The sequence below is a fragment of the Arvicanthis niloticus genome, chromosome 20, assembly GCF_011762505.2.
Source record: "Arvicanthis niloticus isolate mArvNil1 chromosome 20, mArvNil1.pat.X, whole genome shotgun sequence".
Lineage (NCBI taxonomy): Eukaryota > Metazoa > Chordata > Mammalia > Rodentia > Muridae > Arvicanthis > Arvicanthis niloticus.
This window is the reverse complement of record NC_047677.1, coordinates 51,867,776-51,880,588: the sequence shown is the minus strand read 5'-3', so window position 1 is coordinate 51,880,588 and position 12,813 is coordinate 51,867,776. Positions and strand designations below refer to the sequence as shown.

General features: G+C 37.4%; 1 protein-coding gene across 1 annotated transcript; it reads right to left on the bottom strand.

Moving 5' to 3' along the window:
- Positions 1-3,575: 3,575 nt before the first annotated feature.
- Or5v1 (olfactory receptor family 5 subfamily V member 1) lies at positions 3,576-12,649 on the bottom strand. Its single transcript, XM_034524874.2, has 2 exons — positions 12,509-12,649; positions 3,576-5,811 (listed from the first exon to the last, which is right to left on the bottom strand). Exon 2 carries the CDS (start codon positions 5,755-5,757, stop codon positions 4,804-4,806), a length of 954 nt encoding a protein of 317 aa, XP_034380765.1. The 5' UTR covers positions 5,758-5,811; positions 12,509-12,649; the 3' UTR covers positions 3,576-4,803.
- Positions 12,650-12,813: the final 164 nt, after the last annotated feature.

Below are 12,813 nucleotides of genomic sequence, written 5' to 3'. Positions count from 1 at the left end.
AGGTCTTTAAATCATCTACTGTCTTCTTAAATTTTTTTTCAGTGTCTTAAAGCTTTCTTTGTCTACCCCTTTGGTTAGGTTTATTCACATATTTTATAAGTGAAGTGAGTAAGCAAAGGGGAGATAAAAGTCCATCATCTCCAAAGCAATAAACCAGCAAACTCCTAATGCTAATAAAGAATTAAAGGGATGGAAAATAAAGCAACCAACCACAAAAAAACTACCAGCAAAATTAAAGGAATTAGTAAACATCTCTAATGATAATTCTAACTCTATTTTGTCTTAGCTCTTCAATTAAAAGATGCAGACTAGGTGACTACATTAAGAAATAAGATCAAGCTATCTGCTGTCTCTAAGAAATGGACCATCACTGCAAAAGATCCCACAGACAAGAGGTAAAGAATGCAAGCCAACTTATCAGGCAAATGGAAGCCAAGATGATGTAGCCATTTGGATAACTGATAAGGCAGAATTCAAACCAAAGTTGATCTGAAGAAATAGAAAAGTCCACTAAATAAAAGGAAATAATGAAAAATTTATCAGAATGGTACATGAATAAGAACTGATTAGTGAAATTTCCTTCAGAAATCAACACAAGTGGATATAGGACATTCAGAGCTGGGTGTGATGACACACACCTGAAAACCTCACAGTATGTAGGCAGTAGCAAAAAAAAAAAGCTACAAGTTAGAGATCAGTGTTTCAGGCAGACCCAGTCAGGGATCCCACACCCAGGGAGAACCAGGGAACCAGTAACAGGAGGGCAAGGAGACAGACACAGACACAAGAGGGTGTTGAATCTGAGTATAATTCATATGTGCAAGCACCGAACTTTTAAACAGAAAAAAGGAAGTTAATTATTGTACAATAGCCAAGATTAGTAGGGCCACACATGGCCAGTTTAAACATCAGACAGGAAATAACTTCTTCATAAAACCCGTCAGAAGTCAGACAGTGGTTTTACAAAAATGATATCAGTATTGTCTGAGGTTAATGTATTTTTAGACTTTGGTATCTATCAACCCCCACAGGCCTTGAACAGCACTATCCCAGTGTTCTATAACCCATTGCCTAACAAACCAACATCTAGCCTTTGAATAGTGTTCCTTAATGCTTTCTCATTATAGCCTTAAAAGAAGGTACCAGGGTGATTATGTCCCAGTGACCCTCTCTAGCCAATTCAAAGTTTAATAAAAACTCTGGCTCCATTAACTTATACCCATCTATTGCCTTGTCCATCATATACTCCTGTATATGGTAATAAAACAGTTGTTGTTTTATACACCTGTCATGGATATTCCTAATGAACTCATCTGAACTCTGTCTTTTCTAATTATTTTCCTTTAGTTGTTTCATTAAAACCTTCTCTTTTTCTAAACTCTCTAACATTATTTCTTATTGCTACAATTCATTAAACATATCACCTAATATAAAATTCTTTCTCCAAAAATTCTCTATATAGCCCTAACCCTAATACTGAGGGCAATTTCCCTATATAAGTAATCTAATTTTTTATTCCAAAGGTCAAATTAAAAACACCTTGCTGTGAATTCACTAAAGCCTCTTATGTGGCCAAATCTGAAGTGTCCAATCTGATAGACCCTTCAATCGTACCCTGTTCTCCAAATTGAGTATTTCCAAGAAAGATTAGTAATACAAAAAATATGGTACAGAACCCTCCCCCAGTAATAGCAAGAACAAATCTGGAACACATTCTTTTTAGGGGCTGCTAGAGCTCTCCAGGAGACAGGCTTCCTTGAAGCACTCGCCTTAGGAGTCAGCATCCAAGATTTTACCCTTGTCACACAGACTTCACTAGAGGTGCAGTGACAGATCAGCTTATGTCACATAACAAGATCCATCTCAATGCCCGCAACAAAGTGGAATCACTGGATTCTATGAGATCATAAGAGAAGAGCTAACAGCAAACTTCCTCAAATTGTCCCACAAAATAAAAGAATTGAATTGACTCTGTAAATTGTTTTTAGTGGTATAGCCATTTTCACAACATTATTTCTGCCAGTCTCTTAGCATGGAAGACCATTCCATCATCTAGTGTCTTCTTTAATTTCTTTTTATAGCATCCTAAAGCTTTTCTTGTCAGAGGTCTTCTGCCTCCTTGGTTAGGTTTTTCCCTAGCCATATTATTTTTAAGCTATTATAAGTAAGATATCTTTCCCAATATTTTCTCGTTTGTTATTGGTATAAATAAAACTATTGATTCAGTGTATTGATTTTGTATCAGGTAACTTTGTTAAAACTGTCTAACATATCTAATTTTTTTCTGGTTACTCTGTGGGGTATTTTAAGTATAGAATTATGTCATTTACAAATAGGCAAAGCTAATTTCTTACTTTTTAATCTTTATCTACTTTGTATCTTTCTCTTATTTTATTGTTCAAACTAAAACTTTGATATATTTAATAAAAGTAGAAGGAGTTTTCATCTTTTTCTTCTTACAGATGGTAGAGATGGTGATCTCAGTTTTCCGTATTTAGTACAATGTCTATGCACTTGTCATATGTACAGTCTTTAATGTTTTGAGGTATGTTCCATTTTTCCCTATTTTCGTCAAGACATTTTATCATGAAGCTGTTACACATTGGTGAATGCCTTTTCTACATCTCATGTTAATTATGTAACTTTTGCCATTAAGTCTACTGACACTGTATATCAGGTATTTAATTTGCACATGATGACTGTTGGTTTTAAAGGCCAACTTGCCACAACTTTGAATCATCTCAGCAGAGATCTTCAATTGGAATTGTCTTAATTGGTATGGGAAGGACCACTCCAAATGTGAGTGACACCTTCTAGTGGCATCCTAGACATAAAAGGAGGCACAGAAGAGGGAAGATGGTTTGCCCTCTGCCCACTTGGCTTTCCCTTTCAGTGCTGGAATAATTTACCCACTTGCTACTGCTGCTGCTTTCTTTGCTGATGTCAGGACAAGTTTTCCAGGCTTCCAACATGGAAAGAGGACTAGTGGATCTTTAGGACCCTTCCAAATTTCAACTCCAGGACTGTTGAGACACCCATCCTCGGGAACTTGCCCACTCAGTGTGAGACAGCCATTATTTGACTACTCCAACTACTGAGGCACCTAGCCTTATAGACTTAGCAACAACTGAGTGCTGAGACTTTTAGGTATGAGATTGCTATTATTGAACAATTTAGCAATATTGTGTAAGCTGATTTGGTGTATGTGTGTGTGCCTGTGTCTGTGCCTGTGCCTGTGCCTGTGCCTGTGCCTGTGCTTGTGCCTGTACCTTTGCCTGTGCCTGTGCTTGTGTGTGCATGTGTGTGTGTGTGTTCACATATGTGCCACATCGTGTGAATGAAGGCCAGAGAACAAATTACAGGCTGTCATGTGGGACCCTTGGATCAAACTCAGGTCATCAGGCTTAACAGCAAGTGTGTTTACCTGCTGGATCATTTCACAGATCTCTTATTTCTTTTGCATATAGGAAATATAGTACTGTTGCTAAAATTCCTTGCCAGGGGAAATGTAAGCAATGTCTCCACTTTCTTCTAATGTCCCAAGGTTTAGCAAACCAAGACACAGTCTGCCAAAGTTCACTATGCAAATTAGTTTATTGAGCTTACAAAGCATAGGTAAAGAGTAACTTACAGGAGTGTGGATGTTCCTCCTCTAATAGGCTGCATCTGAAGAGCATTACTCAGCAGGAATGAGGTACCCTGTGATAGCTATTCCTGGTTATCAACTTGACTACTACATCTGGAATGAACTACAACCCAGAAATGGAGGGCACACTAGATCTTGAGACTGGAAGATATAGGCTTCTGATCCAGATCTTGACATGGAGATCTTGAGGTATAGTGGTCATGAAAAGCTTAGGTCCAAGCAAGGGAGCACATGGCTTTAATCCAAGAGACTGAGGCAAGCAAATCTCTGAGTTCAACATCAGCCTGGAACAAAGCAAGTTCCAGATCCAGGAAAGGTGGTACATACAAGGCTACACCTTCTGGAAGCCTACATAAAGGCATTGGAAGAAGGGAGATTCACTCTTCCTTACCTGCTTGCACTTACTTGCCAACACATCTGTTGGAACCTACCTCTTCAGAATTCTAACTTATACAGCAGACCAGATGAAACAGCCAACTTCAAGAACTAAGCAACTACTAGGCTTTTGAATTTCCCATCCACAGGTGCCCATCAATGGGTTAGTTGGACTACAGACAGTAAGTCATTACAATAAATTCCCTTAGTAATATAGAGATATTCCATAAATTCTGTGACTATAGAGGACCCTGACTAATACATACCCATAGCCCCATGGACGATGATTCCTCCCCTAGTCTTCTGGCCTATATTCTCTAACCCCTCCCTGAGTCCATGTTGCATACCGGTGGCAGGGAACACCTAGATACTCAAGTAGGGTCTTGTAGCCCTTGCACTACCCCATGAGAGAGTATAAACAATAAACAATCCCAGATAAGATACTTTGCAAGAGGGTACAGCTGAATGTCCCAAGATGGCAGTTGCTTGGCTCGAGGACAAGTCTTTCATGGCAAGTAATAAGCCATGAAGTCTATCAAGCAAATACGGACAGCATGAGAAAGAGACTATTGTTAGGTGAAGAGTCCAATATAGAGAAGACAGAAAGGACAGAAACTAAATAAGTAACTCCATTACAGACTAACAAAAGCTCAGATATGTACACTTAGGGTTCAGTATGCCAACTCTTCATTCTGTTTCCAAACATCACAAGCAGATTTTAAGTCAAATATAACTAGCAACAACTGAGTGGTGAAGGGATTGTTGACTACAGGTAACAAAGGTTACATATCAGAAGAGAAAACTAGTGGCTGCCACTTTCTCCCTATGGCCTTCACAGCCTCTTTGATGTCCTTATTCCTCAGTGTATAAATTACAGGATTCAGCATTGGCGTGACAACACTATACAGCACTGAGATCAGTCTGTCTTTCTCTAGTGAGTAAGATGAGATGGGCCTCACATATGTGAAGATGGCACTGCCATAATAGAGAATAACAATGAGCAGGTGGGAGGCACAGGTGGAAAAGGCTTTGTGCCTCCCCTCAGAGGAGTGGATCCTCAGGATGGTGGAGATGATGTAAAGGTAGGAAAGGATGATGCACAGGAAGGGAGTCCAACCTATGAGAATCCCAATGGAGAGCAAAGCCAGTTCATTGAGGGCAGTATCACCACAAGACAAGATCAGCAAGGGAGGTATGTCACAGAAGAAATAATTAATCTGATTGTTACCACAGAAGGGCAGGTGGAAGGTCAAAATGGTGTGCACCACGGAATTGAGAAACCCACCTGTCCAGCATGAGGCTGCTAACCAGCTGCACAGGGCCTTGTTCATAATAAATGAATACCTTAAGGGCTTACAGATAGCAATGTATCGGTCATATGCCATTGCTGCCAGGAGGAGACACTCTGAGCCAACAAAGAAAATGAATGCAAAGAGCTGGGCTGCACAGCCTCCATAGGAAATGGTTTTCTTCTCTGACAGAAGATGCACCATCATCTGGGGGACGTTAGTAGTAGTGTAGCAGATGTCTATAAAGGCAAGATTTCCTAGAAAAAAATACATAGGTGTGTGTAGGTGGGAATCAGCCATGGTCACCACAATTATAAAAACATTGCCTCCTAAGGTACATATGTAAGTCAGAAAGAAGATGGTGAAGAGTAAAAACTGAAATTCATTCAGGTGGGAGAACCCTAAGATGATGAATTCAGATGGAGCTGTTTGATTCTTTCCTTCCATGATGTTAGCTGGTTTCTTGTTGTGAATTTGACAAATGGGTGCATTGATAGTAGTCTGCAAAACAAGAAAGCGAATGCTAGTACCAATAATGTCACCACCAACTACATTGGACACCAAACCACAAATGAAGCACGTCTTTGCAAGACACAACCCATACCTGCCACTCAAGATATACGTGCATGTTCTCACTGTTTCTCCCAGGAATCAAGTCCCGGTGGAACTTACAATACTACCATTTTAAACTGAGAAAAATCACAGCAGGACTCTATCTTCTAAGGCTCCTCTTTTGATAATGCCTAGGTCTAGCTCTTCTGTATTTTCTTGGCGACATGCAGACATGATGCGTTGTAGACAGAATAGTTGATCATAACTGATAGAATTTCTGGGCTTCAGACCCTACTGTACAGCCATCTCTGCTCCTCCTTTCCATCTTTGGAGATGAATACTCAATACGTGTCTTTTTTTCTTGTTAAAATTAATGTGTTTTTGGAAAGACTCAAGTCCATATACCACATAAATATTTATGCATCCATATTGGTTTCTGTACTTGTTATAATAACTACAAATGAAACCAGCCTAGATACCCACCAAGAGATGATTGGACTTTTTAAAATGTGGTACATATATGCAATGAAATTTTATGATAAAGAATTGGTTAATGGTATTCCATAAAAATGTATTAAACCTGATTTAGATATAAATCAAGAATGCTGGTCTGAAAGTAGGTACAACAAATAGCTTCAGTCATTTAAAGTTTTATAAAGTAACTACAGGGCTAGAGAGATGGCTCAACAAGTAAAAGAGCTTTCAGAAAAGACTGATTACTTGAGTTCAATCCCCAGAACCTGTGAGGTAAAAGGAAAGAGTCAACTCCTTCAAGTTGTCCTCTGACCTCCACACACACATGCCACATACATGTTAATAAACAAACAAGTAATTAAATAAGTAGTAAAACATATAGATTATTTTTATCCCATTGTTATCTATATTTCTGATTCTACTGAACATCATTGTTTGCTGTTAGAAGTTATTTAAAAATAATGCAAACTTTTCCTGATTCCCATCCTCATTAATGAATAACACTGTTTCATTTACTGGATAAATTTCAATAGTGAGCATGCTAAATTAGACTCCATGACTTTGGGATCTTGTCACTTACACTTTTATAAATTTTTCAAGGATTGATGCCTGTTTTAGTTAGGTTTGTATTGCTGTGATAAACACCATGACCAAAAATAACTTGATGAGGAAAGAGCTTATATTAGCTTATTTTATAGTCCATCACTGTGGGCAATCCAGAACTCTAGTCACAAACCTGGAGACCATGAAGAATTGTTGCTTATTGGCTCCTCCCAGGACTTGTTTCACTTGTTTTTTTATACAATGCAGAACCTATCTAGAGGTGGTGTCACCTACAGTGGGCTGGGCCTTAGCATAACAGTCACTGATTAAAGAAATATTCTATGTACTTTCTCACAATCTGGTGGGAATATTTTCCAAATTAAGAACTCCTCTTTACCTCTTCCCATATGATTCTAATTTGAGTCAAGATGGCATTTTTGATCAGTTTTTAAGCAAGACAATTCCAATCAGGGACATTCAAGAGCCATTGGCTGATTCAAGATTCCCTTTCTGATGAACCATCAAAAGAACTATAGGAATTTTCCCCATTTTGAATAATTTTTGCCACAGTATCTCAGCTACTCTTGTTTGTTTGTTTGTTTTGTTTTGTTTTGGAGACAAGGCCTCACCCTGTACCCCTGGCTGGCCTAATTACTCACTCTGGAGACTAGGCTGACTTTGTATTCACAGAAATTTGCCTGCCTGAGGCTCCCAAGCTCTGGAATTAAAGGCATGCATACCACCTGGCTTCAGCTACTCATTACACAAATCCAGTGGGATGCACAGCATTCTCTCTCCCATATTCTAGAATGAGTCACAGTCTCAGCAAGATAAATCTGACAGAAGTAACACAGAAGATAAAAGGACAGCTTCTCTCTTCCAAGAGAACATATACACAATGGGTGGCTGAAGTTGTAATTTGTTTTACCTAGTGAGAACAGAATGCTGTTTAAAAATATCTTTCTTAGATTTAAAAGGATGGTTTTCAGCTGACATTCATCCTAAAGCCAAGAAAAAAAAAAAAAAAAAAAAAAAAAAAAAAAAAAAAAAAAGCCAGGTTCAGAACTAAGTCTTTTATTTAGGAGAGATGACAGAGGTTCTGCTTAGTCAACAAAATGATGGACTGGGTATTAGGTCTATCTTGCACCTTACTGACATAAATTAGTATAGTTACACTCTAACTGTATTTTGAGAGAAAAGTTTTATTTTAACAGGAAGGGTGATATGTAGGAGGAGCTAAGGTGGGAGGAGTACAGAGAAGAGTAGTAAGGAGAGGAGGAGGAGAAGGAGAGGAGGAGCTAGATGATGAGAGAGAAAGAGAGAGGGGGGCCAGACATGGAGGCGGATGTTCACATGTCTCCGCCAGTCAAAGATAGTTGATATATCTAGATTGGGTATTAGTTTACACTTCTGATTGATATTGAGCATTACCAAACTTATAAAGCCTTTGGTTAACATTTTAAAAAATTGTATAAAAGCAAAAAAGAGAAGGAGGTATGGGATAGGGGTTTTCTAGGGAGGGGAAATGGGGAAAGGGGATGGCACCTGAAATGTAAATAAAATACCCAATAAAAAATAAATTAAAAAAAAGGAAAAAATCTTTCTTGTTTTTAAGACAATTAAAAATCATGCAATTGGATATTTTAGTCAGTTTGTTCCTGTAACTATTAATGTGTTCTGCCCACCTTCACAGAATCAATAGTTAAACCTAACTATTAACCAAACATTTAATCTTCTACTTGAACGATTATTTTAAAAAGTTAAATGATAGTGTATTTTTGCATTTCTTTCTCAAGTTGAACACTATTTCAAGTTTTATGTTTGTGTTACTAAAAGATACTCTTCCAGAGCCTGGGCCAATTAGTTAAAATAGTTAAATAGCCTAAATCAATTAGTTAAAATATTTTAATTGTAAGAAGAATTATTACACAACAATTTGATTACCAAATTACACTATATGTGTGATGTTTATTACACAAATTATTAAAAATTGAGTTAAATAAAATATATTTCTTTTTAATGTCATTTTAAAAGAAAAATATTGTGTATTTATTCAAACTATGTACTTTATTGATTTCCCTGACTTATACACAGTTTTATACATTTTAATTATAAGTTTGAAAAGCAATTGTCTGTATTTTTAATTGCTTCCTTCACTTCTCATGAACTATTGTGAAGATTTTCAGTGGTAGAAAAGGCAAATTAGATAAAGATTTGCATTTTCATAATATAATGTCTCTTCATCAGAATAAATGAATTCTGTAGAACAGCATTTATTCCACTACAGAAGAATCTCTAAATTCTATTCTCTGATCCACATCCTATCCAACTTATCTCTGCCACTGCTTTCAAGTTATTTTTTTTAATTTGTACTTCTGTGGAAGCATTAAGCCAACCCTATAGGCTCATGTTTTCTGCTCATTTTATTTAGCCAGCATATTTTCATAACTCTTTGCCTGCCACATATGGGCTAGTTTACTAAAGATGAAAACACAGAATTTGACCATGCACCAGAATGATATACTGAAGATTATTTTGCATAAAATAATTTCATAATACCTAAAAACCTTATAATTATTGCTGTAAAAGAAGACAGTGAAGAAGATGGCCTGGTTTACAAAAACTTCCCAGAAAAGAAAATTTATTTGAGCCTCATGAATGAACATGAGTTGAGTAGATCAGGCAAGCTAGACATAGAAATCTCTTCGTGTAAGAGGAAGGACAGATGGAAAGGCTCCAGGTGTAGAGGAAGCATGAGACCTTAATATAGGCAAGCATGCTGCTCTTCAGGGGGCAAGGGAAAGAGACTTCTTTGGGAAATATGAAATCATTAAGATATAAGAACAATGGGAAAAAAATTCAAGGACATGAGATGTCTGTGTTCTGACAAAGATAAGTGTTCCCAAAATAAAACATAACATATCTATCAAAATAAGACAAGCGTGTGGACAATGAAACGGGGGTGGGAGAAGAAACAGATGAAATGAGCCCATTGTATTTACTCTTTCCATCATTCAGAAAAGGGTCACACTAGAGAGATGGGTTGGAAAGAAATGGAGGAGCTGGGTGACATCAGAAAATGCCATCCTTAAAATTCAAAATGAGCAAGGAATAGAAGTTTACGATAATAACTGACATAAGCTAAATACTTTTTAAACGAACCATGGGATAAGTCTCATGGCATCTCGTTCTGACAAACTCACAATACAAAAAAATGTAAATATGAAATAGATATGCCATGTTAGAAAACTTACAGGGGTTAAATTATTTTCTTAAAATGATACCAATTAAAAATGGCAATATTGAGAGGCACATTTCAGTCCATTTGAAGCCACAATGAGATCCTGTGCTCCCATTTTAACAAATGGTCTGTGGCATTTCTCACTGAAACAAAGCCAGCAGGAAATAGTCTACAGCTGGGATGGATCATAGTTCAGCTGTGGCCATGTGCAACTGGAGGCATTTTTGAGATATCTAGGTAAATATTAAGAAAATTAGTACTTGAACTTTAAAAGAAATGTATGTACTAGAGAGATAAATTGTAATATATCAACATGCATGTGAATGGAAGCAGAGAAAGAAAAAAGAAAGAGGGAAAGAAAGAAAAAGAGAGGAAGGAAGGAAGGAAGGAAGGAAGGAAGGAAGGAAGGAAGGAAGGAAAGAAGAAAGAAAGATGGAGATGAATATTTTTAAGGCCTTGATTAATTTGCCACACTGGTTAACTAAACAAAAAGACTGACAAGGAAAGAAAATAATAGAATAAAGAAGGCCAGGGAAGCTTTAAATCAGAATTGAAGTATAAAGCCTGGTGCAAGGAAGTTATTTGTAAATACAAGAAAATCCCTAGTTACCCACTCAGATACTTCTCATAAGGAACTTTTCCTACTGATGACTGTCCTTTCATAGACAGGCCCTATGACATCAGCAATCTAGAGCCTAGTGACAGAGGGAGCAACGGGGTCACAGCTCTACCTTCCTCTTCAGTGTCTGCTTCACACTCAGAGAGCAAACTGAGGCCCTCAGGCACTTAGATTCTGACACCTAGGTTCACACCCAAGTCTCCTGTGCCCTGAGATCTGATCTTCTCTCCTTCCTTGTTCTAGTCCATCAGCAAGCTCCCACATGGTAAAGCAAATAGAAAACCGAAACCATGAATGTTTCTCCACTAGGGTTACTTGCCTTGAAAGTTTTCCCAGGACAGGCTTTGTAAGTCTAATATTTATAAACACACAACCTGGATGTTTCTCTCTAACTCTATTTCTGTCTATCAATCTTTATTTGTTCAAACCTCAATTTAAATGCCACCTTTAGCTTCAAATACAAAAAGATGTTTCTCCCATCCTGAAAACTCTGGGGGCCTTTGTTTCAATAACAGCTATAAAACTTAAATGTAATCTGTTTATTTTTCTGACTTTCATCACCTATTCTGGTGATAAATCTTTTCAGAATAGATACAGAATCTTATGTATTTTCTAGTAAAGTAATGAACATATGTGTTAAAACATTCAGCAATAACCCAAACCTTTGGAACATCAGACACTAGTAAAATTTCCAAAAAAGAAAGAAAGAAAGGGAAATAGGGAAAGGAAAAAAAAGTTCTTCTCTTTTACATGGTCATAATGCTGAAAACCTTGGGGGAAGTTCCTAAAAAGCATATTATTATTCTCATAGAAACTAAAGGAGTTAAAAATTTTATTGTTATAAAGAATTACTAAGGTCACACAGTTAACAACACCACACTAAAACCAGAAATATGATATTTCCATTTCCAAATCTAGAACAAAATTCTGAAAGCATTTTCTAAATGAAATAGGCTAATTCAGCACTAAACAGGCTGAACACAATAAAGCACCAATAAAATACAAATGATCACTCAGAGGTACAGGGAAAGTGACCTTTTTTTTCTCTCCTTGCAAAACCAGACAATATAACACAAGAAGAAAGAAAACAGGGTTTTTTTTTTTTTGGGGGGGGGGGTTGTTGTTGTTTTGGAATTATGCATGGTGGGTAAGAACTCAAGAACAGTTTTTAAGCACCTACAGGGAAAGTTTTTCAAAACATTTAAAGGAAAAGGTTCCTCTTTGTTGGGGACTTTTATGTCTAAAGAATCTAATGTCTCTCTTTAAAGAATGTCCTCAAGAGAACAGCCTTAGAAATACAGACTCTTTATAGCCCAGATTATCTAAACTATGCCTTCTGCAGAGCACTGAGAAAAGTGTATTGTCCATTACCTGTCGCTGAAAGCACATAAAAAAACATGTAAAATTGTCACACAAGAGCCCAATAATAAATGAGATAGATGAAACAGTATCAGACAATTCTTTTGAGAAACACAAAGTAGCTTCCTTACTGTTCTCTGCAATCCAGCCAGTGGTTTATTGAAAAAGGAATCAGCAGGCTAACAAAGACCCATCACATAGAAATTAAATTATAGAATCCCCCTAGTTTGCACAAGAAACCCACTCCTGCCCCTCATCTTGGGACAGAATGTTTGGATTCTTCATCTTGGCAGCTCTCTGATCCTCACACCTTCCTTCCCCAGCACTCAGGCTTTCATCCAAAGATCAAGACAGAAAAGTCTATCTCTAAGAGTGATGGAGTTATAGCTATGCAAATAAAAACTACTTACTTAGTTGAGATGAAAAATTCTCAACAGAGATCACTATACAGACTCTGAGAGCTGCTGTAGAGTTGCTTTTAAGAGGTGCAGAATAATATCCCTAGAGAGTCTAAGAGTTCCAAGAACAGCCTCAGTCTCTGCAGGCAAGTTCATGGGACAATACCCTCCAGACATAGAAAGTCTCACATCTTGCTTTGGTTTGGTTTTTTCTATTTTCATCCACAAGATGAGACCGCTGCTTTATGTGGAACTGAGCTGCCCAGAAGAATTATTTCAGGTTTCCCTTTTCCCTACTGTGACTTTAAGGTCTCCTG